The sequence below is a fragment of the Struthio camelus genome, chromosome Z (assembly GCF_040807025.1).
Source record: "Struthio camelus isolate bStrCam1 chromosome Z, bStrCam1.hap1, whole genome shotgun sequence".
NCBI lineage: Eukaryota > Metazoa > Chordata > Aves > Struthioniformes > Struthionidae > Struthio > Struthio camelus.
Genome location: NC_090982.1, coordinates 53,571,106 through 53,589,939, shown reverse-complemented (window position 1 = coordinate 53,589,939; position 18,834 = coordinate 53,571,106). Strand labels below are relative to the sequence as shown.

The 18,834-nt window shown below is 34.7% G+C and overlaps 1 protein-coding gene across 6 annotated transcripts in view; it reads left to right on the top strand.

Annotated features, from left to right (window-relative positions):
* Positions 1-18,834, top strand: part of SLF1 (SMC5-SMC6 complex localization factor 1) — a 37,063-nt gene that overhangs the window by 11,833 nt on the left and 6,396 nt on the right. For 3 of the 6 annotated variants that reach the window (XM_068929008.1, XM_068929009.1, XM_068929007.1), the window contains 8 exons: positions 886-990; positions 3,995-4,153; positions 4,750-4,916; positions 6,314-6,451; positions 7,153-7,318; positions 13,914-14,061; positions 16,190-16,335; positions 18,378-18,544. In XM_068929008.1, the coding sequence (XP_068785109.1) occupies positions 886-990; positions 3,995-4,153; positions 4,750-4,916; positions 6,314-6,451; positions 7,153-7,318; positions 13,914-14,061; positions 16,190-16,335; positions 18,378-18,544 (1,196 nt within the window). The remainder of the gene's footprint in view (positions 1-885; positions 991-3,994; positions 4,154-4,749; positions 4,917-6,313; positions 6,452-7,152; positions 7,319-13,913; positions 14,062-16,189; positions 16,336-18,377; positions 18,545-18,834) is intronic. The other 3 variants (XM_068929013.1, XM_068929011.1, XM_068929010.1) reach the window with 1 other exon arrangement.

Below are 18,834 nucleotides of genomic sequence, written 5' to 3'. Positions count from 1 at the left end.
TTATTTCTGTATGCTACACTGACTCCAAATGATGTTGTGTAAGTATTCTTATAGCTCACTTGCAGAGAACAAGATATGATTTTGTAACTGCAGAATCAGGTCCATTATGATATTGATATAAGTTCTCAGTAGCAAAAGAATTAGAATTTCTAAGTGCTCAATGTTTAGTATATAAAAACAAAATTGACGAGCTGAACGCACCAGCTGCTTAAATGTATGCCCTCAAATGCCCCGTCTTTTATCTATGACATTTTATCAAGACCATTGCCTCCAGACCTTTAAAAAGTAAATGCATCCTTAACTTCTATTGTATTGTACGTAGAACAGGTGCACTACTTTGCAGATTATTTTTCCCTCAAACTATTAACATGAATAGGAGCAGAAGGAGTGATCATAATCCTGAGGACAAACTCTCCTAAAAGGCTTTTTTGATAATACATAGAAATACGATCATAACACTAAGCTATAACTAGAGGTAGCTATAGTAGTAATACGTTTTTGCACCATATCTTCAGGTCTCAGTCAACTTGCAAGATGAATCCAAAATCTATATTTTGTCATAGGAAAAGTGGAAAGACTAAAACCACTAACATTTATATAAGTAGACCAAAACTAATAAAACTGTCATTGTATAGCAACTGCTTAAACAAGGAAAACTAAGAAGGATAAAAATTGCCTATATTATTTTCCTTTTAGGTCACTAGTCCTCTTATTTCATGATTTTGTGATCTAAATATTAAAAAGATAAATTTAAGTAGACTGCTATGTTGAATTTTTTGCTTGAGTCATGCTTTAAAAAAGCTAACATTCTTTGTTTTAAATACAACGTTTATAGAATATGTCTGTTAGTATCCAATGTACAGTTGTCTTTATCCTGTTTTACAGACTGTTAAACGTAAGTCTACTCAAATAGACCAGCTGAATGAATGCAATCCAGAGGTAAGGATTCTTGCAAAGAGGGCATGTTGTGTACAAGGATTTTACTCTGAGGTTAGACAAACACACTTTTATTGCAAAATTAGCTATCAAATAAGCATTTTAAAATATTTTGATTATCCCAGCAGTCTAATAAAAAACCTGAAGAGGTAAATAGAACTTCATTGGAGTTGTGGTTGTATGTCAAGATTTGTTCTTTCTAGCTTTCAGTACTTCCCTCTTTATCTTGAAGAAACTCGTTAATACTACTGCTTAAGAGAGCTTTACCTGTTATTGTTAGAAGAAAAGAAACAAATATGGCCTGATGTGATTTAGAGCATCTCAAATTATTCAAGCACTGTATTTTTGCAATAGCAATGAAGGAGAAGTATATGCTGCTTCTTGCAGTGCTCATGCATTTTTGTTAGTAGGGACAAACTTTCAGCTAAGATTGTCTCACTATAGAAAAAAACAGTACTTATTCTTACAGCAAAAATTTTAAACATCATCAAACAGGCTACAGAGTGTCCTGAAACAAGTAGGATATGGCGGATTATATTTTCCAGTCCTTTTTTGTAGTTACTTTGATGAAATTTCATTTTTCTAAAGTATTTAGTTCACTTGTTATTTTTCTTGCCCTTAAGCCAGTTATATGGCATAAATCAGTTATAGATCAGTAACAGTTCTTATTAATTCTTTGTTATGTGTCAAGTAAATAAATACTTCCAATTTTTCCCCCTTTTTCTAGCTATAGTACTAAGAATAAAGTGTTCAAGGATAGTTTGTTAAAACAATAGCTCTCGACACTTGAAAAGACTTATACCTAGCAGATATTAACTACTGTACTTTATATGGTGACTTCGGTACTTTCAAAAATTAAAAGACCCTAAGAAAGAGGTATCCTGCTACTGAGAAAAGTCCACCAGAGGAGTTTTATATTGTCTTTCCTTATGCATTAATAATAAGATGAAAAACAGTTCTCCCCTCCTTTCCTGTCCTGAATGTGATGCAAAAGGCCTCACGCTCTTCTGAACAGCTTTGTTTCAGTGTGCTTCTTTCCAAATAACGTGTGGATGTTGCTGGTTGTAGCACAAGAATTTTCAAGTGATGTAAGTTTCAATCACAATATAAAAAGACAGATAGTGATAGGATCACCAAATGAGGGCCAGAAGTAATGTGCTCATCAGTGCACAATATACTAAGTCATCTTCACACATCTAAAATCCATGCAACGGAGAAGTTGTTCTTTGGCTGCCATTAAACAGTTTATGGTTGCCCTTTAGATGTGCTGTTTGCATATGATTAACATTACAGAAGTATGAATGCTACCATTATTTCCAAAGGAAATACTGTGGAGATTTTAATAGTGCATATATAAATGAGAAAATTGAAATAAATGTGAGCTGCATAGTCCATATGCACAAAGACCTGGTTAAAAGCAAATTGTCCGGATGAGCAGGGTTTTTTATCATTAATATAAGACTGGTATGCATTAGAATCTACTACAGGAATCTCAGAAATGATACCTCTGCAAAGAAACCAAGTATCTAAAGCTGATGTGGAGCTCATTCTCTGAGACACTTTAGCTATGATTTAACTATGATTATGCTGTCTTTCAGCCAGTTTAACCTGATCTCATAAAGTCTTTAGCCTATTACTAAAACATTTTTGGAAGAGAATTTGCTAATGTCAGTCTACCCTGTTGAGCTCAAAACCTCAGTTGGACTTAAAGTTTATGTTTTTCCTTAATTTTAAAGCAATTAGTAGAATGTCTTCAGTAGCATTGTGTCTAATGTGCCTTAGGAACCAAGTTTCTTGGCAAAGATCCTAAAGTCTTCAAGGTGTTAGGGACTAAACCAATAATAAATGTATGTAATCCTTTAATTCCCAGCAGTTCAATTGTCTCCTCTTCCTGCCTCCGCTTTTCACAGTTTTGGCTCCTTATCCCAGTTTATTTGAACTTACCAGAGCTTCAGGCTGTGTTGTCCGGATAGGAATTCTATGAATGTATCTGTATTGGCCTGGTTGCTTGAGGCTTGGACTTGCTTGTAGATCTAAACTTTTTCATTCACCATGCTTGTTTATATGCTGGCTCTCATTGGCTTCAGCCCACAGCAAAGTAGCTGTATTTCAGACAGAAAAATTATCAGGCACCAAGCAGCTGTGCTTTGGTAGTAGTATGGTTGCAACTGGCTTGGAGATCTTCACTTTAGCTTGAACCTGGACCAGAGGAGCAGTGTAGCTGAGAACATCTTCACTAGCTTCTCTTGCATATCAGTAATCTACAGAAGTAAAGGTTTGGAAAGCTGAAAGTACGGATGATAACAGGGAAATTGCAAGGCAGATATAGCATTTCATGAAAGCTATTAGATCCTTATAGGTCCTCTGAAAGCTTGCAAAGTTAAGTGTTTTGCTCTGATGAATGGCAGAGAATAAGAGGGGAGGCTTGTGTCATTAAGAAGGTCTTTAGAGCTTTGAAATAGACTGGGATCGATACCTGTACTATCAGTAGCATTAGCTGCTTCTCTGACACGCTACATAGGAATAGGAGAGCTAGGGAGATAAACAGTTATATGGTTTATAGATGTATAATGTTTACTCATAAATTATGTATTTCATGATTTTATATTTTTCTTTCATTCTCAAGTTGTTCTAGTGGTGCTCATTGTCTTACTCTTCTAGTCATGCACTGTCTCATGTACTCTGTGCATGCATGGAAATATTAACACTTACTTCTTTATATACCTTTCAGGAATAAGTTACAGACAAGTTATTGGGTGTGTAAATTGTAATTTGTTTTTCTAAAAGGGTAAGTATATTCAGATCTTCTGAGATGATAAGCACATTATGAAAGGTACTGTCTTTTTAATGAAAACCCAGATGGGTAAGAGTGAAGGCCTTTATAGATGACACCAACTTACTGAATCAGGCTATAAGTAGTTATTTCAATTTTAGTGTATAATGTTCTCTTGCCTTATTATGTTACCAACATTTTCTTAGAGATTTCATGTTAATTTTTGTTCATATTTGGCCTATATTAAGTTGCTCTCTTTCTTACAAAGAATACTTCATTTTTTAGGTTAAAAATACCGACCTGTCCAGAGGTACACTTTGTATACTTGAAGGACTAGTAGAAGGGTATTTCTTTCCTGATGTAATCGCAGAACTTGCAGCTGGTCAAAAGTACTGTATACCCCCTGTGCAACTTCTTCATTCTCTTCTAGAACATGTCTTGTTGGTGAGATCTGAAGGCTTAACTGTTACGAATATTAAACCAAGAAGTGGAAATATTATAGTCTTTGCTACCATCAGTGTATTTACTGGGTTTTTTTTAGTGAAGTATTAACCTTTCACTTCTTATTCATCAATGTGTTAGCCTTAATGCAGCCTATAGTAAAGGGAAGAATTTAACCTGTTTATTTTTTATTTAGAGCACTACATTCCTATGACTAATAAATAATATTGTGAAACAGCCAGCCCAGAATTCTTTCTACTTCTAATTCTTTCTACTGCTTTGAGAAACATCATGTGTGTGACTTTTTTTTTTTTTTTTTAAAGCTAGTAGGCCACAGATACTGAGTTCAGTTCAAGGTTTATTCTAAGCAATGATGCTGGAATACCACAGTAGTGCAAGCTGTGCTTGTTTTCGTTCTTTCTTACGGAAATCCTGAATTTTGCTGCTTCTAGTTTTGCATTAAATTGCATGTTACTTAACTGATCACAATTAAATGTGGTCACTTGGGATTATGAGGAATGAATAAAATGTATGCATTCTTAGTGATCAGAGATCTTTGGCCAGTATGGAGCCAATATTATTTTCTCATTTTATTACAGGGAAATACTGATAAAATATTTTCTGCTAAACTTCTTCACATTTTATACCTTGTTCTCCAACTTGATCCTCCTTGGAAGTCCCCTTCTGCGTTAAGGTATTATTTGGACCTTCTCCAGTGTCCTATTTGTAAAAAAGGCACATGGTCTTTGATAGAGATGCTTGTCAGGTAAGAAGATTTAAGGAGGTATTTCATAGGTGTTATTTTACTTCAGATTGGGGCAGGGGAAGGATAGCTGGAATTCTATTGTACTGAAGTGACTTTTTCACGAGGATAAGTTAACTGTCCATGAAGGTCTAGTGTTGTAACTGAGGTTTGGACCCTTCACTCTATGTTTCAGTTTAGCGCACAGGTAGAGGTGTTTATTGGAAAGGAAAAAAATGTTTATTTGCTTCTTCTCCTCTCTTTTGTTATAGAATGTTTATTTATTTTTGTTAAGCTTTTCACAAATTAGAATAATATATGTATTGGTGCTGTGCTGGTGTATGTGTGTCTGTATATCTCTCTGTATGTATCTCTCAGCAGTTGTGAAACAACTTCCAGTTTTATCTTGCCAAACATGAAGCTTCATATTGTGTTTTTATTTTAATCATAAACTTTACAATCTTGTTCAGCAAGTCTTATTAAATTCTATGCATCCAGAAGTATAAGACTCTGCATATATCAGCTGTTTGGGTTGCTACTCTGTTCTTTGCGTGCGTGCGTGTGTGTGTGTGTGTGTGTGACTTGCTTGAACAGAAATTAATTCATTTGTTCCTCTGGAAGAGGAGCTGTACCTCATCTTATTGCCATCATATCATCTTAAGTAATATTTAAATACTTTGATATAACAGTGATCATAAATACCTAATTGTAAACATGCTCTTAGTCTTGAAAGGCATTGAATTTGAATCCTTGTCACTGAACATTTAACCATTCTGATTAGAAACATGTCACTTGCCACTAGAGTGGGAAATAATTTATCTTTGAGATTAAGCCCTTAACAGTACTTACTGGCAGAATATGAACACCCAGCAGATGCGTATCTAATGTTTTTCTTTCGTTTGTGTTCCTTCCGATAGTCAAAATTTTATCCAAAAATATATTCTGCACTTAACTTCAAAATCATCTGCATCTTGTTAGACAATCATTAGATTTGATCAGAAACTGTATTCCTGTCAAATAGTATCTCTGTGAACTGTTGTCTAAACTAATAATACTATATATTACTAGTCTATAATACTAGACTACCTTGTAATGACAGGATTTTTAAGTACTGTTACATTCGGTAATTGTACAGTAACTCAAGTAGAGACAGAAAAATTTAATACAGCTAAATAATTAAGTTTACACTATAAATAAAATATTCATCTACAACACAAAGCCCCGGTATCAAACATGTTAATTTTTTTTCCTGAAAATTTGGCTTTAAAACCATAAAAGTTTGTCTTTAAAATGATGAATGTTGCTGGGGAGCAAGGTATTTACTTGTCAAAGTTGTCAAAAGTCAAAACTGCCTTTTTTGCTGATAAATCAGAATATCGTTTTAGTCATACAAATGGATTTTTTTGGTGTTTATTTTTCAGGTCCTGCCTTTATTGCAAAACCATTTGTCATGCAGTCTCAGTTTCAGAACAAGTAGATGAACAGAGGATGATTCACAAAACATTATTGAAGTTTTTCTTTGATTTAGTAAAAGCTGAAGTAGAGTTTCTGACAAAAAGGTGGGTTTTATGGGATAATTCTTTCTTATGACTTTTTCACAATTTCACATGCACTTTTTTGTTTACAGTGGGTTGTATCCTGATTTGAGTATGTCTGTAATAAGATACAGTTCTCACAGAGATGTAATTGCTTAGAATTTCCTTTTGTATTTCTCAGTTCTCAGTTTGCTTATTGCAATTTGTATTGTATTATCCTGGTCAAGATATTAAAAATTTGTTCTAATTCTGTTTTAAGGTCTCTAATTTTTCATAACTTATTATTTGACTGTATTACAGGTTTCAGTAGGCGTTTAATTGTGTTAATAGAGTTGCGTTTTTGACTTTGCAGTAGTTCAGTTTTCATTCTTTAAGGTAGACGAGCAGGAGTTTGAACCTACTGATATTTTTAAAATTTTCAATTAAATGTTATCTTTTGCTAGGGAGATAATTATCTTTCTTTGATTTATGAAGTACGAAAAAAATCTTGTTTTTGCTCTGCCTGTACTTTATATAATATTAGCACAATATTAGAATTCCTACAGTTTGACTGTAATAGTCATCATTATTTTACTTATTATTCATCACAAATTGTATCTGATCTTTCTATACTTAAAAATTGCCAAACCTTTGTGTGTTTTGACAGAAGACAAGGTTCCTGTCTAGTAACTAGAGTAATCAAAGTGGCATGAAAATTCAGCTTTTTTCACTTTCTTTTTTTACAGTTTGTTTGAAGGGGCCAATTCACAGCATCCGCAAGTCATGCCACAGACAGTTCTTCTGAAGACCTTTTGGCTGGGAAGCGAAACTTCAGTGCTTTTTACCAAACACATAAATATTCTAGCAGATTGGGTCATACTTTCCCATAGAGAAATGAACAGAACAAATGATGTGAGTATGAATTTTATGCTATAAAATAACGAAGACCAACATATTTTTTTAAAAGGCATTCCTTTGTTCATTTCTTTGTGAGGAATTATATGTAAGTACCACAGCTGCTTGTTATATCTGCCTTTTGTTGTGAAGCATGCTGGGTTTTGCTCCACTAAAGGAAATGAATTGATCCATAAGATTCTCATATTGATCTGTAGAGAAGAAACGAACTGGAGTCACAAGTAGCTTGGTGGCTACATTCAGATGTTCACATGGCCTTAGCAGCAGGTGTTACTGTAGTCATTAGGGACACAGGTTTAACACATCCTGTCGAACAATAAAGTGTAACAGATGATTATCTTATTTTACAGTGATTGTATTCAGGAAGTGTTGGAGGAGAAAGCTAACAAAATGAAAAAGTTTTTGTTGTTTCCTCCAGCTATGCATAATTTTATTTTAATAAATGGCCCAGTTTTCTTCCCAAGTCCTTTAGTTTCATTTGGTATTTTCCCTAGATCTTTTCATAGAAATGGAATTGAAGGCAACTTAATTGCTGTTCTGTGACCTGCTGACCAGCAGGACATTGACCTGAAAGATATCGAGTGTCCTCTATACCACCTCTTTCTTTTCAGAAACTAGAGGCCTTCTAAAACATCTTTGACTTCTAGATTCTCACATAAAGCACAAACTTACTGCTGTCTCTCGGTTCTCTTTTAAATGATTGTGAAAGCACAGCATAAATAGGTACCTCATTCACTTTTTCAATACAGTAACAGAACAACAATAGAAAATCAAGTATTCCAAAGAAAAAAGCACTTTCAGTATAATACCTGCTAGTTCTTCATTATGTTAAGAAAGCAGAAAGATTAAACGTAATGACAGCTTCAGTCATCTTACCTAGCCAGACCTCCTACCTTTTTTGAGGGATATCAAAGTAAGCCATACTGAAACAGTGCTGCCTTTTATCCTTGGTCAAGATATTTAAAAAGTACCTAAAATTAGGCTTCTAAACCCATATTTATATTTAAACAACCTACCTTTTCAAAGGTACTGAGCATCAAGCAGGCTTATATTCAGTTGATTTCCATGGCCATTCTGCTTCTTTGGAAAATGAGACTGCTTTCAAGTGTTTCCTGGTGTTGAGTCTGCAGTTTAAATTTAGGCACCATTTTATTTTTTCTATCATCTCTTCTTTTGACAAGCTCCAGCACTGTAGACGATACCTGTTTCATAAACTGCTCTTTGCATAAGCAGAATAATCACTTGCGGCAGATAAAGTACAAAGTATATGAAAAGTAAACTTGCAGAAAGAGTAAAACACAACATAAAGTGCACAGAAACGTCTCTTCTTTAGATTTTATATACCTATACATACACATACATATATATGTGTATACATACATACATACATATATAATTGTCCTTTCAGCACAAACCCAAGATTCCTATTGCTTTTATTCCAGTTTCATCTTACACGCTACAGTGTATAATATCCCTGCAGCTAGGAATTCTAGCCTTAAAATGCAGCCCCATTGTATTGTTGCCTGATAATATCTGTTATTTTGTATGTTCGTTCTTACAGCTTTATTCTTTAGCTTCATATTTATATATTGCATTTTTTTCCCCTTGCATTTTTGGCACAAGTAAACTCTGAAACAAAATACTCACTATATTTTCCACCAGCAAAACTTGTCATTATCGCTTTCTGCACTCTCAAGTTTGGTATACGAAAAGCTGAAATATTGATTTTTCAATATATATCAAGAGACTCAGTTTAAAATTCCTTGATATAGTTGAAAAGGTTATTCAAAAGCCACAGGAGTAGATCCTCCCCAACTATGTAGACCGATCTGTTAGGTTATTATTTTAGAAATGTATAAATAAAACCAGAGTATTTCTATGCCATTAAGTATGGCATATCGGATGCAAAATTTTCCTTCCTTCATTCAGTTTAGGTATATGATGAATTGTTACCAGTTTTGCTTGTTAAAATCTGTTTATTTAAGAAGCAACACATTGACAATATACATGTAACGCGACTCAGAAACCTGAATTAAAGGAGCTACTTAGGCATTCCCACTGACTGTATAGGGACAGAAATAAAGGATTTCGTAGTACAGTGTAAAGAGGTGACCCTGTTTCACAGCCTACAGAAGCTTAACTTGAGGGAACAAACAAATATGTTAATTGTGATATGCTGAATTTTTCTCCAAGTCTCCCGTGAAACTATCTGTGAATAAAAATAGAAAAATAATTTCATGAAATGCTTTTTCAATCATATCTAACACATTCTCATATAAGTGATAGAAGTGGGCAATTTTTATTTTAGCTATTTAGAATCAGATGAGCAGTTTCTCCTTTTATATGAATCAAAGAGATTGCAACAAGTCAGCACTGGTACAGGGGAAGAGGGGAAAAGGTTTAAAAAAAAAAAAAGGAGCAAGTCAGAAACAGTTATAATATCCTAAGTTAGAAGCTCCATGGTGAAATGCTGAGGTAGGTTTATTGGTTTTCCTGGCTTAAATAAATTTGATTTTTCAGGTCTATAATAACCTGTATCAGAAACAAAGCTACAGAAAAGAATGAAGGACTATAAGGAAATGAATAGTTCTATTTCTGGGTGCATTTACTTTCTTGTGTTAGGTAGGATTTACTTTATCTTGAAAGTACCAGAATAAAATTAGTGATAGGAAATTGGATGCCCACATAAAAAAACAGTTCTATAAGGTGTATTTTGTAATTCAAACTCAGAAAGTTAAAATGAACTTTTCTGTGAATTAAAAGCTTTCTTATGAAAACTTTTATGTGCAGTAAAACAATTTGCAAAACGTGTATCACTGGAGCACTGTACTTGACTTTAGAAAACGTTAAATGAAACAGCCATCAAGGAATTGCATTTGCTAAGCTAGCAGACATCAGTTTTGCTGCTATGACTCTTGTATGGTAAAACAGTCAACAACCTCTTCTCGCTTCAGCACTTCTCTCTGTGAGACGATAGCTTTGATTCTCAACAATAGGAGCAAGGAAGACAGTTTTGAAAAAATGGTAAATTGGATCCCGGTTAATTTGTTATGATTGCATATTGTTTGAAAGAGTAATTTCGCATGATTTTAAGACTCTTAATGCATGAAGTACTACATTTTACAGTAATACGCTATTCTTTAGGATTTCTTAAAAATAAATTATTTATGGGGGAGAAGAGAATTGAATACTTTCTTAATATAGCTACAAGAATTATGTTGTACTTTGCTGTCTTATAAAGAAACAAACTATTAAAATTTTATTTGCTTCATACCAAGTTTGAGTAAAGGTAAAGATTAGACATAGTAGTAAACCGTAGGGACAAAATCACTAGTTTCTGAATATTCTCAGTTTTAGTTGATTGAAATCTCATGTTCCAGTGACTAATAGTCTTGACAATTTATCTAAATGATAGTGTAAACAAAAACTTCTCTTTTAGCAAGGTTTTCACGTAATCTGAAATTGCATCTGTTAATACAATAGCAACTCATCATTTATATGAGTAACTTATTATTTGCAACCTAACAACCTAAAAGTATTTGTGTAACTTTCTGAATATTGCTTTTGTATGCAAACAAGAAATCAATTAGCTCCTATAAATGATTTTATTGCTGATTGACATACAGAGATCACTTAGCTTCATAAGACTTTAGTCTTGCAATCTAAAAATACTGTCACTGAAATTTTTTTCGTTTGTTGATATTTTTTCCTTTATTTTAGTTTGTAGTTAAAAATACTAATTAAATTTCTGAAAAAATAGAGCTGTAAAACAGAAAGCAGTAGAGTTGAAAAACAATAGAACAGACTTTTAGCGTTAACCACCTTAGTTGAATAGCAGGGGCTATTTATGCGCACAGCGTTGTTTTATCAACATGGTAGCAATTCCTATGCTTAATGGAAAAGTTTTCTTTGTTTTCCTTTTTAATATTGCATGCCTTTTTATTCCTCTGTTTCTATTGCTTTGTATTTAAAAAAAAAAATTAATATCTTAATATTTTTTAGATAGCTACTGCGTTCAGTAAATTAGAGCATTTTCCCCTTATTCGTGACATTGAGCCATTTATTTCAAGATATTAAGGAGACGCTCTTGTTTATACTACGGTTGTTTTATCATAACATCAACCAACTAAGCCTATGCCAGTTGGCATTATCTGGGCTGTCCTTGTCAGTGCGTAGAGATATTCAACTGTGCAGACATAGTTGCAACTTGGATATCAGCCAGATTTGGTCTGCAGCTATATTTCTGACTTTGTGAAACATCATTAATACTTGCTGTATTTTCAGTAGTTACTTCAATCTAATGCCTCAAGGTCATTTTTTTTCCTCCCCCTCCTTGTAAATATTTCATAGATCAAATAAGGCAATCTAGTGATTGAAAATCAAGAAAAAGAATTTTAATAGTTGGGCTCTACATCTATATCTACCTCAGAACATCCATATCTACCTGAAACTATATCTGTATGACCTTGATCCTGTCACTTGCCTCTGTTAAAATTCATATTTGCTGCATTTGTGTGATTTTTTTTACTCTGAAGAAGTATTGGCAGGATTAAATTATTCACCAGTATTTTGCTTTGGGGTTGAATGGCCAAGGAGGTATGCATACTTAAAGAAATTTAAATGCGTTTCAAATTATTTCTTCACTTTCTGTTCCTGAATCTTCACAAGGTAGGGAGTGATACAGATTTTAAAATATCTAATACATTAGTTGAAAAAATGGATTTAAATATTGCTGACCTATCATATCAATGTTCTTAGTTGTTTTTATGAGATCCTACAATTCATCCAAAATGAAGTATTAGGATATAGTAAAGAGAGGGGCAAACTAAATCAGTCCAAGGGTTATACAGAATAACAGAAAGTACAGCTGGAAGGGGTCTTAAATATCATCCAGACTATCCAGCCCAGAGCCATTCCTAACAGATGTTTGTCTAACCAGTTCTTAAAAACCTTCAATGATGGAGATTCCACAGCCTCCCCAGGCAATCTGCTTATTTGTAGGTACGTTTATTCTTTTTCTTTTGAATGACAAAGTCTATTGTCACCGTTAAATATATGGATAGTATTTATGTAGGCCTTCCACAAATGATTTTGTAGTCTTTCTATAATAAATCTCAACTATGCCATGGTGTCTGTGGCTCTTATATATGTCTATTTGATTTATTGATGAAACTCAAACTATTTCAGTCATTGGTGCTTCCCAGCTCCTGAGGGAATCCTATTAAATTATTTCAAGCTGATCTTTGAACATATTTTGTTGTCAAAGGAATATCAGAAAAACAAGTGATTGTGGTATTAGAGCACAACGAAGACAGGACAGTTGTGTTCCCTGTAAGTAATTCTTTAAAGCCTCAAGTTGAAAGATAAGTACTTATTCAGTTCTGCCTCTTGTCCAAAATTTTCCATTGTCCAATATGTCCAAGCATACCTTCTCTTCTACAAGAACGTGTAGTAGGATTTAGCAGAGAGTATAGGGGCTGTGTGTCCCAGTAGTGATTTTCCAGTGGAACCTTAGGTAGGTGGCTTTTGGCAGCTAACTTTCATGTATTGCCACTGGGTGTGCATATATTCTTCCAGCTTATACGTCTTTCTGAACTACATACAAATTTTGTGACTTTGCTGTGGCTGCACATGTCATCAGAGGAATAACTTATTTCAGAATCATTGCATAAAATATTTCTACATGGCACACGAAAGCGTTGTGTAGAGAGATCTGACTTACTTTTGAATGGACTAACCCTGAGAGTAGCAGTGGTGCTTTACCCAGCCGGTATTAAGTGAAATGCTACCGCTGGTGAATAAACGTTATGTTTGCTCTATCTCACAATACTTGCTGGATGGCATGTTAAAGAAAGAACTGTATATTGTCTTGATACCTCCTTAAGAATATACTCCATGATTTCTTTATCTGCACATGGCAATTTTGTGCAGGTTCAGGAGAGAAAAGAATAAGGCTAATGTCCATGCTTTGTTTATTCTGAATATGCAGCTGCTAGTGTGGCTGAAATTTTTAATAGCACAAAAAAGTTTCCTGCTCCCAAATATTGGTTGTCAAAGTTTTTCAGAACAGGGAGTAGCACCTTGCATCCTTTTCTTTTGGCACCAGTGTACACAGTTAGTCATAGCAGGGCCCTCAGTTTTGCGATGATATCTTTGGGTAAAGAGAATCCTAATAGAGGGGGGAGAATCAGATCTCAATAACAGCAAAGCAAAACAAAAGGTTAACTAGCATAAATGCAGTACTTGAACTCCTACAGTTAAACAAAACATAATTCAAAAAGAAAGCCTTTTGTACTTCTAAGCATTGATCCCATTTTGTATTTACATGGTTATTTGTTTTAGAGTATATGTTTCCAAATAATTTGTATTTCTCCAGTGCCAAATCTTAATTGATATGGCATCAATGGCATATTAAAGTTATTGACCAGGATGCAAGAGCTAGCTTTTGAATAGAAAAAAGAAAAGCCAGTGAAGAAATGATTTGGCAATACAGAAGGATTTTATCTAAAGATATTCTCTATTATTATTTCTATTGTCAGTGTGAATTTGTTATATAGTACCGGTGTATAAATGTTCTTTTTCTTCCTTTTAGGCTTTCAGAAGTGAAATAGCTAATCTATTAAATGCAATTCTTGGAACTGTAGTGGAATATTGGATCCTCTCAGGTTTCCTTATGAACAGAAACGTGTTTCGTCAAGTAGCTGATGATTTGGCACATTACATTGCCATTTCATGTGATGGTGAGTGTTTGAAATGCATCTCAAAACCTTTTAATCAGATACATTAAAGTCTAACTAAAATCCTTGATTTACAGTCAGGTCATATTTTACCTTCTGTTGCAGCCATGCAGTCTCATGGTGTGATGTGTATTTGTCCAGGAAACTGTTTCATTTTCTGTGTGTGAGTGCGTGTGTGCATCTGTTTGTCTGAAGCAAAGACCAAGTAGAACAGGCTTTCCTTTTAACATTCAGCTAAATACATCTTAATAAGTTTTAATGTGAAATCAAGATTATACAGTGTGAACAAGAAATAAAATACAAGTTCTATGGAGCTCAGTTTTCAGTTTAGAAAGAAATTTAAGCATATCGTAATAGGTCATAGCTTCAGAGAGACAACTGGAGACACCTTAGCTTAGGCCAATTCTCAGACTTTAGTTTTTCACTCAACAAACTTGATCTTATTTGTTAAGGACACTTCAGCAGTAAGTCCAAAAGTCAACCTGAACTCTTTGACCCACACAGACTTCAAATGGAAACATGTCAGTATCCCATTCCAAATCCTTAGATTGCTAGCCAAAAAATTTGGGGAGGGGGAGTGATATGAAAATTGTATCGCTATTCCTCCTGTTCATTAAATAGGCTAGATAAATAAGAATGCCACAACCCAAGTGAGCCATTATCATCCAACAGGAAATATCTGTTGGGGTATCTGACCTTTCAGCAACTAGGGGAAGAGGAAACTAAGACGACCAAAAAAATCATGTCAAGAAAACAGCTAAATGGTTTTTATTTCATTTTCAAACTTAATTTCCACCAAAGCTTTTTTTTTTTTTTTTTTTTTTTTAATTAGAAACTAGGGGGAGAGACTGTGATTCAGCTATTACGCCCTCTGGGTATCCTGGTCTCGATCATCATTTTCTCTAGCGACAGGTGCAGGCTTCATATAAAGAGTTGTTGGCTTCTCCTGCCTGGAAACATGACAAGAACTGTACTGAAAACATTCAGCTAAAGTCTTAGTCCCTAGACAAATAGTTGTACGCTCGTCTCACAAAAAGAAAATGATCTGAAGCATTATAGCCTGCTTTAGATCTTAAAAGGCCAAACCAGTTGGAACTTTATAGCTGAATGGAGCCTTTAGTATCTACAACTGTTGCAACCTCTCCAAAGGATTTTCTAGCTTTAATAAACTAGGGAGAATCTTGTATATATATTCTAGTAAGACTTTCTCACTTGCCTGTTCAGAAATGGAAAATGATACTCTTTATGCTGTCCTTCACCCATTCAGAGCATTCACAAAAATAACAATCATAGTCTGGTTACAAAGATTCTTTGACTTACTGATGATCTCTGCCACTTAGTTCAGTCCACAGCACTTAAAGCCCAAAAAACTATTGCAGAATTCTTCTCCTAAGATTCTGTTAACCATACAGGAGAAAACATCTGTACTTTTAAATCCTGTTCTTCTATTTTAATTGAGTCTATAGATCAGTTACAGAGGGAGCAGTTCTCAACAGAACAGAATACTCCCTCAATATAGTAAAGACTTTCCTCACTTGGCGGACCTTGCTTTCCACCTGTTTCAGTGACTATTTTGACAAAATCTTTTGCTAGAATCAAAATACAAAGATCAGCCTAAGAAAAAACAGCCATTCTGTCTCCTAAAAAAAAAAAGTGAAGTATGCCAGACATAAGCCTGACATAGGCCCACATTCTTCTGCAGTAGTCTGTCGCGCGCGTGTGTGTGTGTGTGTGTATTTCTTTTTTTTAAACAATATGAAGTATTTGGAACATCAGAATTGTGCTGAAATTTGCTTAATGTCACTTTTTGTGTAGAATTTATAGATCAACCTGCATTATGCTGATTTCTTTGTTCACATTACATACATTTTATCTGAATTGTATTTGCATTGTTTCAATTAAATTTTCAAGATGATCACTTACATAACCCCCAAATAAATAATTTCCTTCTCAAAATCATGGTGCAACTTTTATATGATTATACTTAGAGCATTTTAAAAAGATTCATTGTTATAAGCAGTGTTTTGCCTTTTAAAATCTGATGAGCATTTTTCAGCAACTGGACTTGTTATAAGATGATGGATAACATACTCTGATTCTAAGGCCTCTTTTCCCCTTTGCTTTTATCCAGACTTTTCAATACATGAATTAAAAATGTTCATTTGTTCCATACCATCCCTCTGGCTTCAAATGTTTGTTGCAGAAGCAGTTTTTAAAAAAACATGTTTACAGAGGAATATACCTATTTCTACAGAACCTCTTTCTCTTCAGAAAATAGTGAGTAACTCTTGTACTTCATAATAACCTAGCACACTTAAGTATGCAACAAGTAATACTGTCATGAAAGAGCCTTGAAAAACATCTTTTGTTATGGTTTAAGGTCATGCTCGTTGCATACATCTTACTCTACATGAACATAAACTCTTCCACTTTTAAATTTTTTTTTAACCTGAGATCAAGGTTCAAAACCATGCTAAAATTTTTCTTGCCAGAGAATCTGTAGTACCTGTACAAATCAACCTGTTTACATACAGGTAACATGACAAGTCACAATGAAAACTTCTAAAAATTATCTTTGATGTAAATACTTCATTGCGATATTACATTTGTAGTTAAGGAAAATGCCAAATGTTGCATGATTTACTTTGGGTTTTTTTTTTCCCTTCAGATTTTTTAAAGAGGTGATTTTCTATTATTCTGCTATGTGCAGGCAGTTGTTTGATATAAGATTTTATAATCCTGAACCACAGTGAATTCCTGTAAATTTCTTTTCTTAAAAATTTTCTCCTACTTGCAAACCTTTTCTTGCCTTCAAATCACAATTTATGATAGTTGATGAGGAAATACACATGATGAAAACTGTGAAAGAAATTCTCAAAAGCATGACTGCTAGAAGGATACAGACAAATCGGGGAGAGGACACGGTAATGATATGCCCTGACTTAGAGCTGCACTTCAGTAACTTAATACTAATGAGTAGCCACTATATGGAATCCATCACTGTTTCTGTATGACCTAAAATTCTACAGGTGAAATCAAAGCCAGACAACTTCACACTTTCATACATTTTCTAAACAGAGGTTTGCCTGAATGTTACAGGAGCCTATTATGAACAAAGATCATTATATGTCACACGCTATATTTAACCACAGCTTGAACAAAAGACTTACCAGAACTGTAAAAATAAAACAACTGTATATCTAACATTTAACATGTTGTCAACACACGCACAGTAGCAATGGCTAATTTTGATGTTGCCATCGCTATCAGTCAGTCTCTGCAACAAATTAAATGAAAAATTTGTGTAGTGCTTAAAACAAGTTCTTGTGCCTTTTATGGCTTTCCTTGGCTTTACAATTACCTTTTTCTTGTTCCATACAGTAAATACCAACTGAGTCAATTTTGCCAGCTCTCCTCACATAGCATCTTGTCAGCTAAGCTTTCTACAGAAAGCACCCTCCTACTCTCAGTTGGTGATTATATACAGTGAGGGCACAAGTAAGGGGTCTCTCACCAATTGCAAGTAGCTTGCAGACTCTGATCTGTTAGATAGTCAAAGCCTTCTCTAAGTATCTTTCTTTAGACATGCTAACATGTAATCTGCTTCCACATCTGGATAATCATTGAATGAGTCTCCTTACTGAACTATTTCCCGTGCTTTTGCCAAACTGGAACAACTTATGTGACTATTTAAAGAGAGGGATATAGGTGGATTGGAACCTCTGAACTACTGGAAAGAAGCCAAAACATCTGCAACATCCTAGGTTATCCTAACAGTGAGAGAGCACCTAAGAGGTAACTCACTTATTGTCTACACAAGGCCCGCAGGCTTAGTCCACCCCTCATCTTAGGAGAGTGGTATTTCTTTGCCAAATTGCTCCCTGGGTTTGGAGCAGAAAAGCTGGTAAATGCTGCCATTAAGCCTCTGAGAATCAATTAGCTTTGCTGTAGAACTACAGCTGTCTACCTCAACAGATCAAGATTTTCTCAGCTACCCAAAAATCCCAAGAGCGAGGCCTAGAATTTCCCTCTTTCTGGCTCAGACAAAGCCCACTTACTTCTGAGGCCAGTATGCAAGGGTGAAATATTGAGCAAAGTACATTAATACAGAAATCTAAAAAAAAAAATGGCAGAAGACAACTTTAAAAAAAATCTATATGCACGAACATCATTTAGGGATCATATTTTAAAAAACTTAGATACAGCAATCTGTGGGTGGTGCATGACTACTTTACGTAAAGATAAAGTGCAACAAAAGAAACTGACTACGTTTTAATTTCCTGTATACACGGTCATTGATAACGTTACTTTTGCAACAGGTCTGTTCCTATTTGCCTGCTTTAGGGGAGGTAGGGATGCGTGAGACAAGGAAGGAGAAAGCAAAGAAAAAGAAAATAGGGCAGTGGTCATGCCCCAAGTCTCAGAGGGCATTACTGATGCTAAATGGTGATAAGCAGAACCAAGTCGAAGTGCTGCCTGATCTACCGTAAGTAATACCTATAACATCACCAGTTTTATTCTGCTTTGGGGGACAGCTTCTGACCTGACACATTTCTTGAACTTTATGTGACCTGTTTTGTTGTCTACAAATTACCGAGACTGACAGAAAGCTCCATTGTGAACCTGCAACACTTCTGGGCTGGGGTTCCCCCTTGCCCCTCATCCTCCATATATGCGGACTGATATATTTTCCCAATATTAAATTTAATGGAGACACAGAGGGGTTAAACCATTCATAGAATTACCTTTAAAAAAGTTTAATTGTGGGAAATTTAT